The 23,497-nt window shown below is 38.0% G+C and overlaps 1 protein-coding gene across 18 annotated transcripts in view; it reads left to right on the forward strand.

The window, feature by feature from the left end:
• The first annotated feature begins 941 nt into the window (after positions 1 to 941).
• GCFC2 (GC-rich sequence DNA-binding factor 2) overlaps positions 942 to 23,497 on the forward strand; it is a 46,107-nt gene continuing 23,551 nt past the window's right edge. For 7 of the 18 annotated variants that reach the window (XR_011426367.1, XR_011426365.1, XR_011426368.1 and 4 more), the window contains exons 1-6: positions 948 to 1,331; positions 4,540 to 4,665; positions 9,277 to 9,501; positions 10,427 to 10,524; positions 14,475 to 14,590; positions 20,513 to 20,699. Coding sequence is in view for 6 of the 18 variants with exons in the window: in XM_070236232.1 (XP_070092333.1) it covers positions 1,052 to 1,331; positions 4,540 to 4,665; positions 9,277 to 9,501; positions 10,427 to 10,524; positions 14,475 to 14,590; positions 20,513 to 20,699; positions 22,212 to 22,335 (1,156 nt within the window). In the remaining 12 variants the exon portion in view is untranslated. Of the gene's footprint in view, positions 1,332 to 4,539; positions 4,666 to 9,276; positions 9,502 to 10,426; positions 10,525 to 14,474; positions 14,591 to 20,512; positions 20,700 to 22,211; positions 22,336 to 23,497 lie in introns of all 18 variants that reach the window. The other 11 variants (XR_011426363.1, XR_011426360.1, XR_011426362.1 and 8 more) reach the window with 6 other exon arrangements.

Below are 23,497 nucleotides of genomic sequence, written 5' to 3' on the forward strand. Positions count from 1 at the left end.
AGGCAATATGCAGAGAAAATCACTTGTCTCCTTCTCTCCCTTAGAACAAATATTTGGTTTACATTTTAAGTAGCACAGTTTTTCTAACTCTCATTATTATACCACCGGTCTGATAACGTGGTTGCATCCAACAAGTTAAAAGGAACGATATGTTTTCAGGTTTTGTTTTTGTGATCGAACACAGCTGTTTTAGAATCACCTCATCTACACATTTAGTTCATTGAATTCACATTAATTCAGTGTATAGTACGCATTAGACACTATACTAGGTACTGAGATATTAAGATGAGTAAGAGAGAGGCCCTGGCTGGAGAGGCAATGTAGTTTAGAATGAGGAAGTAAGCAACTAGTTCACATCAGCTGATGGCTCTGAACCCAGCTGAAAACATTGAAGTCTTGCTAGTGTCTTCACATTTTGGTTGCGAGTTGGTGACTTTTGAAGGGAAAGGACAGTCTTCTGGAACACCAACATCAGACTTAGATTATCTTCAATAAACTGCCACCTGGGAGCAATCTCTTTTTCTTCTTTTGCTTATTTGTGTGCCTATCATTTATGCGTAGATTTTACTGTTTAGCTTTCAGAGGCAATCTCCACGCCCCGTCCCACCTTGTTTTGTTTAATTCTTGGTCGGAGATAGAAGTTTACTCTCTCCAGAGAGTGGAAGACAACGCACCCAGTTCCAGCCCAGGACGTGGGCACAGCGCCTGATTCCTAGATAGGTCTGCACAACGAGAGCCTACGAGTGCTGCTCTCCGTGGCACGCGGCTCCAGAAGTCTCCGGGACTCTCTGGCGGCTGTCTGCACACCTTGGTCTCCCAAAACCAACGCTTTCCAACCACAGACCCACATCCCTGGGAACTGGACTCGGCCAACCGGAGCCAAGGAGACAAACCACGCATGCGCAGAGGGAAGCAAGAGTCGACGGCGCGCGAACGGGCGCGCGCACGCGGCGGCAAGGCAAGAGGCGGGAGCGCGCGCTGGAGTGGACGCCGAGGTCCCGGCTCGGCGTGCGCAGGAAGCGAATGCGCCCGTGGAGCTCTGGCCTCGGCCATGGCTCACAGGCCGAAAAGGACTTTCCGGCAGCGCCGAGCCGACTCTAGTGACAGCGACGGCGCCGAGGAGCCGTCTGCTGAAGCCGAGGCGCCCGGGCAGCAGACGGTCCCGGGCCCTGCAGAGGAAGGGCCGCCCTCTGGAGGAGGCCGCGCGGAGGTGGCGGAGCGGCCCCTTCGGCTCCGGAGCTCTCGGGGCCGGGGCCGGGGCCGGGTCTGGGCGAGTTCCCGGCGACCAGCAGGAGCGGCTCCTCGCGCGGACGGCGGTTCGGGCGGCCCAGGTGACGCGGGGCAGCCGGGTGGGTGCCAGAGGTGACGCGGGGGGCGGGAGGAGGAGGCGCGCAGGGTTCTCCAGAGGCTTCGATAACCTGCTGCTGACCTGGAGCGATGCTGAATCGCAAAGATAGCAAGATAGCCCGCCTGCCCGCTTGCCTGCGAGCACTCGCCTGCTGCCCGCACTCGCCCGCTGCCCGCATCTCCATATTGGGCTCCTTGGGGAGTAGAAAGAATCTTGTATGGTTGACTGTTTGCACCATCAGATGAACCCTCACCAATTATAGCTTTAGCGGAGTACTTGATGTTTATGGAGAACCTAAATTGTCACAAAAAAATTAAAAAATGCCTAATACGCTTAGGTCGGCGAAAGTTATATGTACCTTTTGTTAAAGCCCCCAATTATTTTTCTAGAAAACACTTAACCAGAATAGTACGTTAGAAGAACCTAGGTGACAGGCTTTGGGACATTTTCTTTTTCATCAGTTATTTGCAAAAATTGAAATAAAAATAACTGTCGCTAAGTAACATAATAAATGGATGACTCTATAGACTGTACCAATAGTGGCGTTAAATACAATGTAGTAATTTTGAAGTACGTTTGCAGATTTCCTAAATAGAAGGTTCAAGCAGCATAAAGATGTTTGCATAAAATGTGTTCTAGTTTGAGTTGGAGCTTAGTAAGAATACAGTTTTTGGTTGGTCTTGAAGTAAAAAATTTTCTCCCCACTATTTTTAGTACAAGTGATTTTGGTGATTTCTTCGTCGTTGTTATGACCTATGTGTCTAACGTTTTGATGACTTTTATATTTGTCTGCTCCGTGTAAGTCATCTGGTTAAATTTTAACAGGGAGAATTGAGGCCAGGAGTTGCCTTTTCTCTTTGCCTTTTAAAAGAGTGGTTCTCAAACTTTGGTCTTAGGAACCTGCTTTATACTCTTACAATTAAGGATCCCAAAGAGCATTAGTTTCTGTGGATTGTGTCTATTAGTATTTACCGTATTAGAAATTTAGATAAATTTTTATTCTTTTTTTTTTAATTAACCCATTACCTGTAAGGATAAGTAACATTTTTGTGAGAAATAACTCTTTTCCAAAAATATTGAGTGGCATTGTTTTCAATTTGCAAATCTCTTTAATGTCGGGCTTAATGGAAGACAGCTGAATTCTTGAAGCTACTTCTCCATTAAATCTGTTGTGATATGTTTTGTTTGAAGTATGTGAAGAAAACCACAGATATGTGATAGAGAGGAGTACTTGATAGCCTTTTTAGATGGAGGATGTTCTGATTTAATATTAAAACAAAGCTCAACAAGTAATAGTTTCTTAAAGGTTAATTTGCAGCAGAAGCTGAAACTATGTCATTCAATTTTTTGTACTCCATTACATTAAAATCCTTTGGTCTGTTTTGCACTTGATTGGATCTTTTACCCATGCATGGTTGGTAACATCATGCATTGACTATTTGGAAAGTATTGGTTCACTGAGTTTGTAGATCTTGCAAATGTTGGTACATTTTATTATACAATATCAAAAAACAATCTGTTAGTGTTACTACTGATACGATCAGTCTTGAAGTATTGGAAAGCTATCAAGTTCAGAGTGGAGGATTTAAGTTTTCCAAAATTCCAGTTTTCGCTTGAAATCTTTAATTCTTGAAGTGACAGCCACAGTTTTGCTCATTTTTCAGAAAATATTGGTCAGATACCTGTCTGAATAACTATAGTTTGTCAGTCGTTCTTTCAAGTAAAATGGTGTTCCTTGTTGAAGACAGTGGCTAATTCTACTCCCAGCTCAGCACACAAGTGCTCTTCCTTGCGACCATTGTAGCTCAGTATGACCCAGAAGTTCTTTATGCATGCTTCCATTTTGTTGCACAGAATATTAAAAAGATGTGTACTTAAGGGTCAAGACTTAATAAAATTAGTAATTTTTTACTGCTTCGTTAAATGAGAACCATAGTGAAACTGGCTTTTTTCCCCTGTCAATGCATGATGGCAAAGAATACAGTAGCTCCTACTACAGGTTAGTGTCTCTGTTGATTCGTCCTAAGAGGCCAGCAGTTTTACCTGCCACTGCTTTTGCTTCATTGTGTAAATATCAACAGAGTGAAAAGGGAAGTAACATGTTACTATTGTGATGAAAGTAGTTTTGGCTTCACCGACCCTGTGAGAGGGTCTCGGGGATCTCCAGAGGTTGATGGCCCATGCTCTGAGAATCACTGCTCTGGTGTTAATCCACTGTGGGAAGAGGGAGGAGTTGTCATAAATCGAAGAAGCTAAGAAAGATGTAAGCTGTAGCTTACATTTTGATCTTACTCCAGATTTTTTTAAACTGTAGGTAGGTCTTCTAATTAAGAGAAGTTTTTAAGATAAAGAGTACTATTTATGTTATCTTAAGTTTTAAGGTTATTCATAAAAATTACAAAATGTAAACTAAGAAGTCCTTTCTTGTCAATAATACCATGAGTTCCTTTACATTTGGCTCAGTCAGTTCTCACAACACGCCTATTGGTGTTATCTGTTATTGTTACCTTGGTTTAATAGGTTGATTGACAGACTAAGTGTCCTTCCCCAAATCACTCAGTGGAAATAGATCCATGATTTTATCTGAGACCACAGTGCTCATTATAGTACTTCTTGCCACCAGCCATTGAAATGTGACATACTATAGAGAGTCTAAACTCCAGAGTTGGATGAAATTAGGTTGAAAGCCCTGCTTCTCCACTGACTGACTTTGTGATGCTGGTCATGTTATTTAGCCTCTCTGATCATAAGTGTCCTTGTCAATAATAGCCTTTACCTTGTAGAATTGTGAATATTAAGTGAAATAAACCTTGTAAAACAGATTTCAGTGTACCCAGCACATAGTTGAGTATATATTAAATATTTTTTCTACTTATTCACTACTACTATTTTTTGTTTTAAATATGCCGTAACTTTATGTCATTTTTTCCTCTGCTGTTCCCCTCCCTCTTCTCATTGCATCCTTTAAGAGAATATTTTAGTAGATAGTTCAAATAGGGTAAATACATTTATTAGACCATCCACTGGTTTCAGAAAGAATGGAAGTTGCAGAAAGAGCTGTATATCTACTTTAAGCCGTGGAGCACAATTAAGACACCATATTATGCATATACCATGTGTTGTTCAGAATTTCTATTATTGATTCCAATATCTTGACTCTCTCTCCTTATATTTAAAAAATGTTTTCCTAGAATCCAGAAGGGTTGATCTTTCAACAGATGAAGAAGATGGAGCTCATCATTCCTCAGAAAGTAAGGATGATGCGAGTTCCTCTTCTGACAGCTCTAGCTCTGTGGAAGAAGAATTTTCGTCAGTAGGTTGGTAAATTCTGTAATTTTGGTTTAGAACTTTATTTCTGATATCAATATTTTCTATGCCAATGATTTTTATTATTGATAACAAACTCTAGTGAAGTACGGGGCCAGTAAGTCATTACTAATGATTGTTAAAGTACCAAAATTGAATGCTCATTTCCATTACATAACATGCCCAAGGTCAGACAGCATGTGAGAGGCAGAGCTAGGATTCAGACCCAAGCAGTCTGCTTCAGAGCCTGTGTTCTTTACCACTGTGCTATACGGGATGATTCATGCCAATCTGAAGGATGGTAAGAATTTGTCAGTATGTTTCAGGTACAGGATGCAGCATATATAAAACTCTAGGGAAGATAACTGGCATGTGCACAGAACTCAAAATAGTTGTTGGACTGAAACATTTGGTTGGAGTTTAAGAAAGAGGAACAAAAAGAAAGAAAAGGAGACCAAGTCAGATAATTCAGGGCTTGAGGGAACTACTGAAAATTTTACGCAAATAGATGACATGACTATCTTTATGTCTTAGATCAGTCCAGTTCAGAAGTCGGCAAATTACCACCTCTGAGCCAAATCTGATTCACCACCTGCTTTTGTAAATAAAGTTTTATTAAAACAGAGCCACGTTCATTCAATTATGTATAGTCTGTGGCTGCTTTTGCACTGCAGTGGCAGAGTTGAGAAGTTGTGACAGAGGCTTTATGGCCTGCAAAGCTTAAAATATTTATCTGGCCTTTTACAGTAGCTCAAGCTTCGTAACTTGTTTTGTGCTGCGCACTCTTTTCAGTCTTGTGAAGCCTCAGACTCCTGAGAAAATAAAGTAAAATACATAGCTTCATAAAGGAAACAATTTAACTTGAAATATAATTGTTAAAATATATTTTAAAATACCTGTAATATAGTAATAAGTGCTTTATTAACTTTTTTTTTTTAAAGATTTTATTTTTTCCTTTTTCTCCCCAAAGTCCCCCGGTATAGTTGTCTGTTCTTCGTTGTGGGTCCTTCTAGTTGTGGCATGTGGGACGCTGCCTCAGCGTGGTTTGATGAGCAGTGCCATGTCCACGCCCAGGATTCGAACCAACGAAACACTGGGCCGCCTGCAGCGGAGCGTGCGAACTTAACCACTCGGCCACGGGGCCATCCCTATTAACTTATTAAATAACAAGAACCAGTAGCTCTTATAATTTTTTCTTATACACTAAGTTTACAGGTACAGAAGTACTTGGTGATAGAGCCAGTATTAAGAATTGGAGCCTAGTAGGGGCTGGCCCCATGGCCAAGTGGTTAAGTTCATGCGCCATGTGCTCCGCTGCGGCGGCCCAGGGTTTTGCTGGTTCAGATCCTGAGCACAGATGTGACACCGCTCATCAGGCCGTGCTAAGGCGGCATCCCACGTGTCACAGCTAGAAGGACCCACAGCTAAAATATACAACTATGTACTGGGAGGATTTGGGAAGAAAAAACAGAAAGAAAAAAAAAAGGAATTGAAGCCTAGTAGACAAGTGAAGCCTCATCTAGACTCTGGATACAGCACTATCCAATAGATCTTTCTGTAAGGATGTAAAAGTTTTATATCTTCACTGTCCAGTACTCTAACCAGTAGCCACATGTAGCTGTACAGCTCTTGAAATGTGGCTGGTGCAGCTAAGGAACTGGATTTTTAGTTTGGTTAAGTTGACATGGTCACATGTGGCTGGTGGTTACTGTGTTGAACAGTGCTGCTATAGGAGATGGTGGATTAGATGGTAGAAGGCGGTAGCTGTAGAGAGTTGGCAGCTCCACAGACCTAAGGAAAGAAGGCAGTTTTTGGAAATGTGTGGGATAGTTTTTACCATAGTGCCTGAGGTGTTGCTGGCATGTAGTGCCTCGGAGGCAAGAGATGATAAATGTCTCGCAGAGTGCAGGACAGCTCAGCACATGAAGGAGTCCCCCTCCTCAGAGCTCCTTTGAGAAACACTGATTGAAAGTTGAAAACTTGTCCTGTGAGGAATCCTTTTTTTTTTTTTTTTTCTTTTTTCTGGAGCAGAAGAGATGAAGAAGGAATGTGCTAAGTTTAAGGACTGGTATGTGGAGGAAGGAGTGCATTTATTTTTTGTTCAGATGGTAGAACTATTAGAATGATCCAGTAAAGTAATAGCTTCCTTGAGATGTTCACTGTTGCAGGTACAGCATGTTACCATTTACCTCTCTACTCCTTAGATAGCGTGATGTATGTGAAAATTATTTATGAGCTATAAATCTGTAAAGACATGATGTTTTTATTATTATAAAGCAGTATGCTAACTTTGTTAATTAATCCCATGTCAGCCCAGCATCTGTTATCTGGGAACCCTTGAGCTAGATGTTAGATATAGACAGACAGGATAGGGTACTCTTCTCTTCCTTGAACCTTTACTTCTTCATTGTAACTTGAGAGAGGATTAGTTTTATATAACACTGGTATCTCACTAGTGAGTCCATTGACTGTAACATCCCCAAGACATTTGCATGCCAGCCCTGGTGGTCTAGTGGTTAAGATTCAGTGCTCTCACTTCCACGGCCTGGGTTCGTTCCCCAGTCAGGGAACCACACCTCTCGTTCTGCGGGTTGTCTTACTGTGGCAGCTGTGTGTTGCTGTGATGCTGAAAGCTATGCCAACAGTATTTAATACCAGCAGGGTCACCCATGGACAGATTTCACTGGAGCTTCCAGACTAAGACAGACTAGGAAGAAGTACCTGACCACCCACTTCTGAAAAAATTGGCCTGAAAACCCTATGAATAGCATTGTCTGATACAGCACCAGAAGGTGAGAGGGTGGTGCAAAGACCAGGCAGGGTTCTGCTCTGCTGTACCCAGGTTCGCTAGGAGTTGGAATCGACTCGGCTCGATGGCATTAACAAAAAAAGTCATTTGCAGGTGAATCACTTCCAATTCAAGTATTTTTGTTTCTGTATTCATACGCCTAAGTATTTGAACCCCAGTGTATCATCTTATCCCTAGTTGTACATTAAAATCCCCTGGAGAGCTATAAAAACATACTGTTGCTCAGCTCCACCTCATATCAACTGAATCTGAATCTCTGAGATGGGAGCCTGAGTACCAGTGCATGATCAAGCTTCCCAGGTGATGCTAATGTGTATCCAGGGTCGAGAAATGCTAGTGTAAACCTGTTGTGATGGTTTCGAATCTGAATTCTGCTTAGGTTATTTTAGCTATACCTCCTAGCTTTAAGGACCCGTCTTCTTGTCCTTGTTCACATCACAGTGAAAGCATTAAACCAGACAAGACAAAACACAGAGCCCTCTGGCAGATCCCTGCGTTGCTGCATAATCGACATTTTTTTTTGGAGTAGTTACTCAACCAGTTAAGAATCCAGTGCACTATGTGATTTTCCCCACATATTTTAACATTGTCCACAACCAAAACGTGCAACTGTTAAATGCTTTGGGAGAGTGAAGAGACACTTGATTGCATCATTTTCCTGATACTGATCTATAAATAAATACTGGTCTGTAAAAAGCAAATCACTTGCTTTGATGTTCCTTACTCTTAATGAGTATATCTTGGTTTCTGGTAATCACCATTTACTGCTTCATAATGAATTCAAGCACTTCCGGTTTTCCTTAGGACTGGTGTCAAGAATATTGGTCTGTACTTTCTGAAACCTTTTTTTCTGTTTCAAAAGTTGGAACATTTCCTCATGTCCAGGCATATGATATCTTTTCTATTCATTTCTCAAAGAATTTGGATCAGTTTGTGGGAGAGTTTAGAAAATTTTACTTGAGTCTCAGTGGCCAATTGATATTTCGAAGTGCTTGAAAATGGTGAGAATTTCCCTTGCCATTTTGTTTACCTTTGTATTTTGCGTAAGAAATCATTTGTTTCCAGAGTGTAAAGATAAATTTCAGCTTAGATCATGCATGAATAACTTGTTTTTGAATTGAAAGAGTCCATATTAATGAGGTTTGTACTGTGTAAAATAAAAAGTAAAACAAGGTTCTATGAAAAGATGTCATTTAAGTGTTTTTCACCTGGTAAATGAACCTGATTATTTCCTTTGCACTTTTTAACTTCTCATATTTATTCACATGGAAATCACCACAGGACCCTGGAGGCTGCCTTCGCTGTGTGCTGGTGGTGTTAGTCTGTGTCTCACCTCCTATATTCCTGGATGCCCAAAGGGGAGGGGCGGGTCACGGTGTAATGTCCCTCTTACTTTGTCAGTTAGACTCGTCTATCACCCATCCTTCTAACCTGTATGGTTCTCACTGACTGAGCGACTCCATGCTCAGCCCTCTCCACATCCCTCCCCTGACAGTCTCAGAGCTTCTGGAAATGAGGATTAGCTAGCCCTGAGCAAAAAGTCAGCCACAACACCTGATAAGAGAATTAAAGGATAAATTGGAGTGGTTTCCGTGTATTTTCTAATACTCCTAGATTTGGTTCATTTTTCTAGTTTGTATTTAATATCAAAAGAATTTTCTTCCATTATTGATATAGATTTTCAGCCATTTAGTTACATTCATATCAAAATAGTGAAAAAATTAGAAAAACGTTGCCTTTTTCCTTTATTCAAATGGAGTATTTCTTTCTCTGCATGTTTGGTCTTCAGTGTCCTCCTCTTTGTTTCTTTCAGTAGATATCCCTGATGCAGCTTTTATTCAGGCAGCCCGAAGGAAGCGTGAATTGGCCAGGGCCCAAGATGACTATATTTCTTTGGATGTAAAACATACCTCAACCACCTCTCGTGTGAAGAAGAACAGTGACGAAGATCCCGAGAGTGAGCCTGATGACTGTGAAAACAGAATACCCTTTACCCCAAAGCCTCAAATGCTTAGACAAAGAATGGCTGAAGAAACAAGTACGTATCTCATTCATTTACAATGTATTAAGGCATTTTTCGTTAGAATGTGATACTATGTTAAAATCTCCATAAAAACATATTATAGTGTCTCATATTCTAAAGCATGTTGAAGTTGGTTTTTATTTAATACCAATTTGGTCAATGATATGGCCTCTAAAAGACATATCTGTATCAAAATGTTATCGAAGGGTATGTGTAGTGTTTACTGTTACTGGGCCACCACTTCATCTTTTTTGACAGGTTAAAAAAAAGTGGTACAGCGTCTTGTTTTTGATAGTGAAAGCTTTCGTTGTCACCTTTATAAAGTTTTTGTTTTTTAACGTGGAAGAATCTATAGGACTTGTACATGTCACGTATTAAAACCTTACCTGCTCTAATAAAAAAATTTCCTCCACCAATAATCCTTAAATCTCAAAGGACTGTTTTCACATTTCTGGTTTATAAACAAAAATATGTTTTACCAAAGTTTTTCTCACTTCAACTATTGTTTTCGCAGAATGAGACCTTGGTTCCTTATAACCCAGAAATTATTTTTAAATATTTAGATTTCGGGTAGAATTGAGAATCTCTGATAAGGAAAACCACGTGGTTCATGTTTTCCAAGTTTTTTCCCTGTGTGAGGCTGTGGTGCTTTGAATGTGACAGCTTGGTGATGAGTGCAGGTTCTGGAGTCAGATTGCTAGATTCAAGGCCCAGCTTCAACACATTCCTCAGACCAGTTCTTTACCCTCCTCATAGCTGAGTTTCCTCGTTTATAGGGTGAGAGTGATAATAGTACCTGCTTCCCAGAATTATTGTGAAGAATAAGTTGACACATGTAAAGGGCTGCCAAGCCAGCACATTATAAACCCCCTAAAAATGTTAGTTCCTGCTATTAGAATGAAAAAATACTGAATATTTATACATGGACTTTTTTTATTAGCAACCAGAGATGAAGAAACAAGTGAAGAAGGTCAGGAAGATGAAAGTCAAGATATTTGGGAACAGCAGCAAATGAGGAAAGCAGTTAAAATCACAGAGGTAATCATTCTTTATACCATGTATATTAGTTTCCTGTGGCTGCTATAACAAATTGCCAGAAACTTGATGCCTTAAAACAACAGACATTTTTTCTCCAACAGTTTTGGAGGCTAGAAGTCTGAAATCAAGGTGTTGGCAGGGCTGTGCTCCCTTTGAAGTCCCTAGATCCTTTCCTGCCTTTTCCAAGTTCTGGTCACTCCAGGTGTTCCTTGCTTTGTGACTGCAGAACTCCTGTCTCCCTCCTTCACACGGCCTTGTTCTCCTTGCCTCTCCTCTATGTGTCTCTCATAAGGACATTTGTCACTGGATGTAGAGCCCACTTGGGTAATCCAGGATGATCTCATCTTGAGACACTTTGCTTAATTACAACTACAAAGACCCTCTTACCAAGTAAGGTCATATTCACAGGTTCCATGGGTTAGGACATAGAGACATCTTTTGGGAGACCACCATTCAACTCACTATGCCATGTATATTATATTCTTTTCCCATTAGATTATAAACACCTTCTACATATTATAAGCCACTTGAGGAGACCATTATCTTTTTTAATCTTTAATACTACAGTAACAGTATATATTATATGGTAGGTGCCTAAATGTGAAGTTTAAACAAATAAATAGGTTTTAAAAAAAACTGAAAAACAAAAAAAAATATTGTACTTGGGGTCAGAGTCCTAGATTTGGGTTCTGGCTTCACCGTGAAAATATATGCTCAGTGAGGTTAAGAATTATTAACTATTTTGTTCAGTGTTGTATCCCACAGTGCCTAATGTCATGAGTGTTCCATAAATATTTGCACAGCTTCGAGAAAACCATTTAGTTGCTCTAAATCTCAGTTTTCTCATCAATAAAATGAGAATGATAATGTTACCTAGCTGAGTAGGTGGCTGTAAGGCTCAAAATTGTAATAATCTGGGGCCGGCCTGGTGGCATAGTGGTTAAGTTTGTGCGCTCCAGTTTGGCAGCTCAGTTTATGGGTTCAGATCCCAGGCGCAGACCTACACACCACTCATCAAGCCAGGCTGTGGTGGTGTCCCACATAGAAAATAGAGGAAGATTGGCACAGATGTTAGCTCAGGAACAGTCTTCCTCACCAGAAAAAAAGATTGTAATGATCTAAATCAAAGTGCTTGTAAATTATAGTATACAAATATAAGGCATTCTTTTTTAATCTTTATAATAAGAATGTTCTGAAAGATTATTTACACTTTTAAGTAAGAAAATATTGTAAGATCTTCATGTTTTAAAACTAAAAAGCTAAGTAGAAGTAAGGGTTTGTAATTTAGAAATTTCTGAGCAGAGAAATGATTTGGGGGACTATTTTTGACTGTAACAGGCTTAGATTTTTTTTTCCTCCTTTTTTAGTAAAATCACTGTAGCAATAGCATTAAAAAAAAAGATACTTCGAGAAAAAACCATGCCACAGTCCTTAGTCTAATTGCTCAAGTTTGCATAATTCCTTTTTATTTGAAGTCTTTGTGTAATTGCAGTCATAGTGTACATCAGAAGTTCCCAAACTTTCTTCTTCATGGAGTCTTTAGCATCTCAGTAATTTTATCATGGTGCCCCTTGGCCAAAGGAAGTACCAAACAATTCCATTTGTTAAGTAGTTAGGTCCAAAGAATTTAGTAAGATTTATGTCCTAATAATTTGGTAGCCATTTATGGAAAAAAAAACAATAAATTGAAGAAAAAAATCTTTTCATTTCATTTTTAAATAACCACAGTTATCTGCTAATGTGATGTGCACCTCTTGGGTGCTGGATGACTTGGGAATCAGATTGGATGCTGCCATCCTCATCTCCTGTTCCACAGTGCTTTTCAGTCATTACTTGCTTTTTATCATATCATCTGCAAAAACCCGGCTTCACTAATAAGACTTCATCAAAAGGAATGTAGCATAATCTAACGTTGCAACTATGAACTAATTAGAACTAGTAGGCCAACAAATGTGTAGAGTATTACTGTGTTTCCCTAAAAAATTAAAAATATCTCACAGCAGCCCTCTGAGTTCATTGGGATGCCTTGGCACACAGTTTGGGAACCACAATATCCATATAATTTTGAGTTCTGATTTCTTTGCTTGGCATGTTGTAGATATTTTCCCATTTCTACATAGTTATAATGGTAACTAATTTTAAAGACTGTAATATTTATTGGAGTCAATGAATCATAATTCTCTTAGCCGTTCTTCCTTTTGGTGACATTGAGGTTATTTGCAATCTGAATTTTTTCTACTAGTAAGAATTGGTAAATATTTGCATATCTTTTTTTTTCTTCCCTCCTTTGCTTTCTTTAGTTCAGATGTGTGTTTTTTAACTATTCTCTTAGAATAATGGCCAAGAGTGGTATTACTAATAAAGGAGATAAACGTTTTACGGCAGTTACTACATTTTTCTCTGTTGCTTTCTAAAGAAAATTTAGATCAATCTGTATTTCCACCAAAATTATGGTAATGTTTCACCACAGTCTTGCCAGCTTTAGGTGCAAGTTTAGTTGGCGAAAATGGAATCTCAGTCCTTTGTGATTTGCATTTTTTATTACTAACGTGGGTGCATTTACTGATTCCTTTACTGAAGATGTACCACATGCTACTGTATTAGTTTTCTGTGACTGCTGTACAAACTACCACTAACTTGGTGGCTTCAAACAACAGAAATTTATTTTCTCACACTTCTAGAGGCCACAGGTGAAAATAAGGTGTTGGTGGGGCTACACTTCTTCCAACAGCTCTAGAGGATAATGTATTCCTTGGCTACTGCAGCTGCTGGTGGCTGTTGACATTCCTCAGCTTGAGCTACATTGCTCTCTGCCCCGTCTTCACATACCTCATTTTCCTGCATCCCCAAACCCCCTGTCTTTTATGAGGATGTGTAATTGCATTTACAAGTTTGAGAGATTAGGACATGGACGTATCTCTTTGAGTCCACCGTTCAGCCTCTACAGCTATTTAACAGTGATAGGCACTAGAATGTATAATCTTTGCAGGGGAGAGACGGTTACACAAAATTGGAGTGAAATCTTACAAGTTCTGTGACAAAACTCTGTACAGGGTCCTGAGGTAGAACAAAGCAGCAAGTAAGTGGTCTGTTTTATAGGAGGGGAAGTAAATGGGGAGGTTTGGGAAAGCCTTTGCAGAAATGGTCATATTTGAGTGGGCCTTTGGTAGATGTTTTTTGATGTAAGGGATTTGAGACAAAAGATATCAAGAGTAAAGACTTAAGCTCTGAAGTAGTTTTCTTAGTTTGGAGATTTGCAGGTATGATTGGAGCTGGATGGGAGTCTTGGTAAGAATTGATAGGAGAAATATGATGCCTCATGGAAAATATAAAAATGACAGTTAAGCCGATGAGTTGGCTAATTGTCTGGTCCACTTCTCCACATGTCCTTGTCTAACACAGGTTCTTGAGAACCTTTTCAACATTCTAAGCATGGTGTGATGAGCTGCGATTAGCCAGAGGATGTTATGTGAACTATACTGTGTTACAGGATGTATTAGTTAGGAATGCATTCCTCTGAAAGTAGGAGAAAACCCCGGTAACAGTAGCTTAAACAGAACCAGGAGCTCTACCTAGAAACCTGCCAGCAGACTTCCATTTACTTTTCTTTGATTGGATTGGAGTTAGGTGTGTACTTCTATCATGGAAAACAGGTATTTAGTTTTCTGAGAGTACATTAGATTATAAATAAAACTAGCTTGAAAAACACTGAAAACCAAGCTTTTGTGAAAAATAAGATTTTGTAATTTGCCTCTTGCTTGTGAATTTAAAGTTGTAAATTTTAAAACTGTGGAAATTTTAGAGACATTTTATTGTAACTATGAAAAATGTCAAAGGCATGGAATTTTCAGCTGGTAAGACCTTGAGAGTATCCAGTCTGCTTTCGTGCTGTTAATGTTTGTAAGATAAGTGAATGCTTAAAACAACACAGATTTTCATATTATTTTTAGGGACGAGACCTAGATCTTTCCCACAGCAGTGACTCTAAACCAGTGAAGAAATTTGATACTTCCATTTCATTTCCACCAGTGAATTTAGAAATTATAAAGAAGCAATTAAATACTAGGTAAGTAATATTTTAAAATTTGCATTTGTCCTAGACTTTTAATAGTGAAAAAAATTGGCACTATATTCTTTTTAATTATTAAATATAAATATTAATATTAAGCAGTTTTTAAGGGAAAAATAGCCTCATCTTTGTTACCACACTAACACAACTGATTTCCATTTTTGTATGTCTTTTTAGTCTTTATAATAGATATGTTTTACATGGTTAAAATCAGTAATTGCTTTTGTGACTTAATATTTTCGTAAGCATTTATCTGCATTGTTAAATAGCCTTTAAGTTTTAAAAATAATATGTTGGGAGTAGTGGCAGCTAGATGCCAGAATAGGAAGCCCCAGATCTGGTTCCCCCAGAGATACCAATGTAACAAAAAATATGGTCTCAAAAGCCTTAGTGAGAACTCCAGAAACCTGTTGGGAATTCACGGTCCCAGACAAGCTCAAAGCCAAAAATAGCCACACTGTAATGGGTAAGAAAAGCCATTTTATTTCAACTCCATCAGCCCCTTCCACAACCAGCAGTGCTTGTGATGGAAAGAAAAAGCCCAACTCACGGCTGCTCCACTGGGAGGGAAAAAGAAGAACATCTAACATTCTGGCTTTTGCGGGAACTGCCTGAGGGACTGGTTTCTGTCTTGTCTATCTCAGCACTGATGGGGAACTGTCATATCTTGGACGCCTGGGCGTGGCAGAGAGGTCAACAGCTTGTTGCAGAGCTGGAAAGCCTGCAATACTGCACACAGACACCAGAGGGAGCAAGAGACTACAAACTCCTGAGAAAGAAACCCACAAACCTTTCTTGGGAAGGAAATTGGGAAATTTCATGGAGAAGCCCAGAGAAGATACATCTCTGTAAAAAAATTTGAGAAGACACCCTTCTCTCTGTTCCCCACCCCGGAGAATTTCTAGCTGGGCTGATTGGTGAAGTTCTTCCCCTGTATGAAGCTATTTACCTTAAGTGCATTTTCAGGTGCACAAAACACAACAAAAAAAATAGCAAGACACATGAAGAAACAGGAAACATGGTCAGTCAAAGAAACAAAGTAAATCTCCAGAACCAACCCTAAAGAAATAGAGACCTATGCATTACCTATCAAAGAATTTAGAATAATTCTCTTAAAGAAGCTCAGTGTGCTACAGAAGAACACAGATGATGAAATCAGGGAAATAATACATAAAGGAAGAAGATCAATGAAGAGATAGAAACTATGAAAAAGAACCAGAGATTCTAGAGCTGAAGAATACAATAACTGCACTGAAAAATTCACTAGAGGAGATCAACAGCATACTTGATCAAGCAGAAGAAAGAAGCAGTGACCTCAAAGACTGGTCATTTGAAATCAAGTCAGAGGAACAAAAAGAAAAAAGTATGAAGTGAGGAAAGCCTATGAGATTTATGGGACACTGTCAAGAACAACAACATATACACAGTGGGAGTCCAAGAAAAAGAGAGACAGAATGGGACAGAGAACTTATTTGAAAATGTAGTGGCCAAAAACTCACCAAGCTGAGGAAGAAATGGACATCCAAATTCAAGAAGCTCAAAAGACTCCAACAGGGATGAACCCAAAGAGGCTGACAATAGGGCATATTATAATCAGACTTTCAAAGGGCAAAGAGAGGTGTGAAAGCAGCAAGACAAAAGCACTTCATCTCGTACAAGGGAGCCCCATAAGATCATCAGCAAATTTCTCAACAGGGACATTACAGGCCAGAAAGGAGCAGGATGATTTCTTCAAAGTGCTGAAAGAAAGAAACTGCCAACCAAGAATACTATATCCAGTGAAACTGTCCTTCAAATGGGAAGTAGATAAAGACCGCAGATGAGCATAAGCTCAGGGAGTTCACTGTTAGACCTGCTTTACAAAATTTGCTGAAAGATGTCTTTCAAGTTGAAATGAAAGGACGGTAGACAGTAGCACAAAGCATATGAAAATATAAAGCTCTCTGATAAAGGTAAATACATAGACAAATACAGAATCCTGTAATACTCTAAGTGTGAAAGTCACTTTTAATTCAGGTATAGAATCTAAAAGATAAAAGCACAAAAAATAACTATAAAACTATGTTAATAGATACAAAATTTTAAAAATGTGACTTGGGACATGAGTTGCAAGAAGTGGGGGGGGGTAAAGGAATAGAGTTTTTATATATGATTGAAGTTTACTCCATGGTAAACACAAAGAAAATGCCTATAGAAGATGCCCAAAAGAAAACGGGAAGACACTCAGAGCATGCCACTACAAAAAATCAATGAAACACTAAGGCAAGAAAGGAAAAGAGGAACAAAATAGCTATAAGACAGAAGACAATTTACAAAATGGCAATAGTAAGTCCTTCCATATCAGTAATTACTTTAAATATAAAAGCATTTTATATTTATGAAACTCTACAATCAAAAGACATACAGTGGGGGCTGGCCCCGTGGCCGAGTGGTTATGTTTGTGCGCTCCGCTTCAGCGGCCCAGGGTTTCACCGGTTCAGATCGTGGGCGCAGACATGGCACCACTAATCTGGCCACGTTGAGGCGGCATCCCACATGCCACAACTAGAAGGACCCACACCTAAAAAAAATATATACAACTGCATACCCGGGGGGTTTGGGGAGAAAAAGCAGAAAAAAAAAGAAGTTTGGCAACAGTTGTTAGCTCAATCTTTAAAAAAAAAATTTAAAAAAATTTTAAAAAAAGACATACAGTGGCTGAATGGATAAAAAAAAAAACCGCATATATAACATGTCAAGCAAAGAAATCAGAATTCAAAATTATATACACCTCGTGGTTCCCAAACTGAGGAACTGAACTCAGAGGGGTGCTTTGAGATATTTTTACTTTTTTAGGGAGAAACAGCAGTACTCTACATTTGTTGGACTACTAGTTCTAATTAATTCACAGTTGCAATGTCAGATTGTGCTACATTCCTTTTGATGAAGTCTTATTAGTGAAGCTGGATTTTTGGTAGATGATATGATAAAAAGCAAGTGATAATTGAAAAGCACTGTGGAACAGGAGATGAGAATGGCAGCATCCAATCTGATTCCAAAGTTTGAGAAGTCATGCAGCACCCAGTAGGTGATCCATATAGTTGATGTATCATAATTTACTCAAGTATTTTTTGTTGGACATTTTGATTCCTAAATTTTCTCTCTTACAGATAATGAACATTTTGTTCCTGTGGGTCATTTAATCTATTAGATTATTTCTTAAAATAAATTTCCAGGGAAAGTTGACTTTGGCAAAAGTTACGCATATTTTTATGACTCTTAATACAGATTGTCTTTCTGAAGCACAGATGACCTTTATTCTACTGCTATTCCATTGCTATTAATACTCATCTCTTAAATAGATAGTGTTAATCTCCATATAAGTGGTATTTTTTGCTACAAATAAGGCAAACCCCATGACACATTCTTTTGCTTTAAGTATTTATATTTCCTGTTTTACTACTCAGGATCTGGTGTGCATCTTTAGATGTATGAAAGAAGAAGTGTGACAGTAAAAGTCTAATTAGTTCTTATAACATTTGAAAAAAGGAGAGAGCTTGCTTCTCCTGCTAAAGCAAGTATTTTTAAAGAACGCTTTCGTTGCTTTTTTTTTTTTTAAATACCTGAGAATTTTTTTCTAATACCTGAGAATAGGTTCAAAATTTTCTTCCTTTGGATCTTTTGTATCAATCAGCTTTAAAGTAGCTTCGTTCCTTAATCACACTGCAGCTAAAATATGTTGGTCATAGTTGTTAAATTTAAATGGTTTAACACAGAAAAGACATTGTGTAGTATTTTATAGTGAAATAGATATATGAAAATCTTTAGATGTATCAGTTTTTAGATGTTAGGTTATTTCTGTCTCCTGGTGGGTTGACAGATTACCAGCCCACTGCCTGTTTTATAAATAAGGTTTTATTGGAACACAGCCATGCTTGTGTGTTGTCTAAGGCTGCTTTCATGCTACAACACAGAGTTGAGCAGTTGCAACAGGAACTATCTAGCCTGCAAAGCCTTATTCACTATCTTTACAGAAAAAGTTTGTCAATCTCTGTACTATATCGTTGTTTTCAGGAGTGATGTTAAATAAGACTGTCTCGATTCAAGATTATTTTTGTAAAACCTTCGCTATCATTTACGATCCTTCTGAAATTCCTTCGTTAGTTGGAAGAAAAGAGCTAGAATTGTAGCTATTGCATATAACTCAGAACTTTGTTTTTGGACATTGTGTTTGAGAGAGTTGTCTTACATGGGTAATAGAGTAGAAAAAAGGTGGCAAACCACTGATAAAAATTAGCGTTTTATGGGCTGCCCTCCTGGCCAAGTGGTTAAGTTCACAGCTCCGCTGTGGCGTCCCAGGGTTTCACAGTTCATATCCTTGCCGCAGGCACCACTAATCAGGCCATGCTGAGACGGCGTCCCACATAGCACAACCAGGACCTGCAACTAGAATATGCAACTACGTACTGGGGGGCTCTGGGGAGAAGAAGAAGAAATAAATAAATAAAAAGATTGGCAACAGATGTTAGCTCATGTGCCAATCTTTAAAAAAAAATTAGCGTTTTGCTTTATCTAGATAGATGTTATTTTTAACTTTAGTGTATTTTATTTTTATTAACTGGGTTCTCTTTATTTTAAAAAGAAACTATATTCTCATGATGTGAAAAACAAAAAGTACAAAGGGATATAAAGAGACAAAGGGAAGTCACTTTCCCCAGAGGATACCATTGCTACAGTTTCCTATGTTTCTTCCCAGAAGTAATCTATATATATCTCTATACAAGCACACACATCTTATGTATTGCTCCATTTTTTATACAAAAATGAAGCACACTGTGTACCCTGTTCTGTACCTTGCTTTTTTCTCATAATCTGTACTTAGGAGTTTACTGCTATAACTGATTATATTCTACTTAAAGCATTTTATTAATATTGTTTGCTGTACAGTAGTATCTTGGTTTATTTCTTAACTGTCTCTGTTCTTTACATAAAGCAAGGAAAGAATTTGGAAGACAAATGTTCCAGGGAAACTTGGCCATTGGTCATTTGGCCTAAGCCCGGGCTTGCTAAAGAGCTTCCATTATGGAGCAAATTAGCAGGAGGAGTTGAATAAAAATAAATAAGTTTGATTCAAGTCCATCCTAACTTATTATTGCGTTTGTAGCTAATTCTCTAATTCTGGTGTGCTCACAGTGTGAAATACTATTGGAAAACACATTTCAGATATTTTTATAGAAAGTGTTTGTTACTCTTCTGTTGGCTATGTGTATATGAGGGATAACTGAATTTTAAAAGATAAGCAGACATTGAATTATATTTGACAGTTTTTTTCATGTTACATCAGTTGATACATATGATACTCACAAGAGCTGAAAGAAAGTGGGCTGTCTCAACATCAGTGGAGCTGGATATAGGGGCTACAGCAGCAACAGAGGAAATGTGCCTCAAGGACTATCAGATTCTAATGACAAATAAACCATTGTGAGTCACAAAACAGATCAGTTACACCAAATCATAGCATGCTCAAATGGTTTTAATACCAGCTCCTTCAGATCCCTGTATTCCAAGACCACAAACTGCTCTAACAGTAAACTCCACATGGACTCCTGTGTTTCAAATATAAGACCCTTGGTTGTTTAGTTTACAAATTGTGCTCAATGCACACTTACTAACTGCCTCTAAAACTACACTGTGATTAGCTCAAGCACCTGAAACTCTCCGAGTGTCCCTTCCTACCTTTCCGTTTGAGACCTCTTCCACTGTGGTGCTCTCCTCTGCTCAGCAAGTCTCATAAACCCGGGTTCATATGATTGTCAGTTTCCTTGGTGGTCTCTGTAAGGTAGCTTTGAAAATTTGTCATTAGACGGCTACTTACTATAGTAGAAATGAAAGTTTGAAAAATAAAGCAGTTTTTTTTTAACTTTTATTTTATTTATTTAGATTAACATTACTCCAGGATACTCACCGCTCACACCTGAGGGAATATGAAAAATATATACAAGATGTCAAGAGCTCAAAGAGTGCCATCCAGAACCTAGAGAATTCATCAAATCAGGCTCTAAATTTTAAATTCTATAAAAGTATGAAAACTTATGTGGAAAATCTAATTGACTGTCTTAATGAAAAGGTACATGGCTGTAAATATTTATATCATTTCCTTTTTATAGAGAAATCCTCTTGTGCAGTTAAAAAAATAAGTCTCACAACTAAATACTGTAGTGTTTTTCCTACACATTTTTTACATACTGTGATATTAAGCATTCTCTTAATGTTGGACAGTTAGGTTTTTTTGCAATTATTTTGCCATTATAAATAACATTATAAAATTTTGTTTATAAATTTTTGTGTTAAAATTCCATCTGTTTAGGAAAAATTCCTAGAAAGTGAATTATTAAGTCAAAGGGTCTAACTATTTTTAAGGCTTATGAAACATTGCTAAATTATCCTCCAGAAAGATTGTATCCATTTTATTTTTAGTTTACTACATTAAGAAAATGGTTTTTGTTTTTATATGTTTATTTTGATGTCAGTCTCTTTGTTTTATTAACCATACATAGTTTTTCTTGTGAATTATTTGTCTCCTTTTCCTTGTTATCTTTTTGGTTCATAGTGGAGATTTTTTTCTTTTTTTTTTTTATTATGTATTGAACAGTTCTTTACTGCTGAAAATTTTTAATGCTTTATTCTACTTGATGTAGATAAATTTTCCAGTTTGTTTTCTCTTTTGATTTTGTTTATAATGCTTTTTTGACATCCAGATGTTTTGAAGTTTTCGTGTTAATCAGATTTATGAATCATTCTTTCCCTTTATAGTGTGTTTTTATTTTACACAGAGTAAGTCTTTACATTAGGGTCTTGATATTTTAAAGTAAACTATTTTAAAAATATACTCTACTTTCCACTTACTTTTCATTTACATTGAAATGTTACCAAACAATTAATGCTTTCTCCCGTATTGTTTAGACTGCCTTTTAATATCACTTGTAACTTAATAGTTACTTTCTAAAGTATTTATTACAGTGTAATTTTCTTTCTTCATTATCCTCGAAGAATTACACTGTTCGAGTCTTGTCAGCCTACACATGGATGTACCCACAGCAATAGCTATGAAACATCATTGGAGTTGGGGGGAGATTGTTGCCCAGGAAATGTGAGAATGCCAATTTCAACTCCTCACTCATTCCTGCTTCGTAACTTTCTTGGTGTCTGGTTAGGGCTCTTCCATTCTCCACTTTTTCAAATTTTACCGGTTTCCTCAAGTGCCCTCCTACAGTCTGCCCCCTCAGCCTGTGAAAAATAGCTGCACCCGTCGTTTCCTCCTGCTCTTCTATCTCAAAAAAGAATCTTTCTTCCTCTCTATTCATTCTTATCGATGTTCCTGACTCCAGCCCATTTGGTTTCATTGTTTATGATATTTGTAGCTGTTCTGGTACAGTAAATTGATTTTCTGGTTTTATTAACATTAAAAGTATTGGCAGCTAGGTCTGTTTCTCACAATGTTTTTTTAATTGAGATGTGATAGGGTTGAAAATGTTTCTTTATATGAGAATTGAGCATATACCTATGCTTATATATAAGTACTACTTTTTATAATTCATTATTGATGACCCCCCAAATGTTACTTATATATGTATTTCAGATTATCAGCATCCAAGAAATAGAATCATCCATGCATGCACTCCTTTTAAAACAAGCCATGACCTTTATGAAACGCAGGCAAGATGAATTAAAACATGAATCAACATATTTACAAGAGCTATCACGTTAGTGTTTTTCATGTTCAATATGATTTATTATTTATTAAGCTAAATTATCAGCTGGAGAATAGAAATATTTTTAATCCTGTACAAAAACGCGCTTTTTGTGTATTTTCTCACTAACCTTTCACCCACTCCATTCCAAAAACCCCAAAACATTTAGACCTTGGACTTTAAAATATCTTAAATCTAAGACTGAAAAATAAAAATTGTAACTTATAATCATTTAGTATTTGAGACAAAATATTTGTATGGCCATTTAATGATTATTTTGAGATGGGTTGAAATCTGTAGGTTGTATCAGGGATCTAACTTTATAAAGCTTCTGTGACCCTTCCACAGACTGGTTATGGAGGTTAAAGAAATTCTGGCGTGTTTCAGTATAGAATCATCTGTACGATCTCGTTATGGAAGATTTGGATGCCAGCTTTTGGTTCTCACACTGGTTCCATATTTTCAGAGATGTCTTCCTTTGATTAAAGTGCAGTCAGGTGATAGTGAAGCAGATGAGATCATAACCAAGTAGCCAATAAAACCAAGAGCAAAGTGACTTTCAAACACATGACATTTAGTTGGTCATAAATTACGGTACATACTAAAATAGGAAGTAATATAAATAACATTGGCAATGCAAATATTTCAGCATTTGGCTACAGGGACAGAAAAAATTGGTGAAAACTGAAAAGGAACGTGAGGGAAAGAAATTTTATAGTAGAATTTTGTTCTCAAAATTCTCAACAAAAAAAAAAACTATCAGCCAAGGTACAATTTCTTAGGATAGCAAACTCAGTGCCTGTTAATACTGTGATTGGAGGGCCGGCCTGGTGGCACAGCGGTTAAGTGCACACATTCCACTTCGATGGCCTGGGCTTCACCGGTTTGGATCCCAGGTGGGGACATGGCACCGCTTGGCAAGCCATGTTGTGGTAGGCGTCCCACATAAAAATAGAGGAAGATGGGCACGGATGTTAGCTCAGGGCCAGTCTTCCTCAGCAAAAAGAGGAAGATTGGCAGCAGATGTTAGCTCAGGGATAATCTTCCTCAAAAAAAATTAAAAATAAATACTGTGATAGGGACTTAATATTGCAATTTCATTGCATGATAAAATATGTAATTTAAGCATATCGTATATGTATGTTTTTATTTACATATGTGTCTGCGCACCCAA

The sequence above is a fragment of the Equus caballus genome, chromosome 15 (genome assembly GCF_041296265.1).
Source record: "Equus caballus isolate H_3958 breed thoroughbred chromosome 15, TB-T2T, whole genome shotgun sequence".
Lineage (NCBI taxonomy): Eukaryota > Metazoa > Chordata > Mammalia > Perissodactyla > Equidae > Equus > Equus caballus.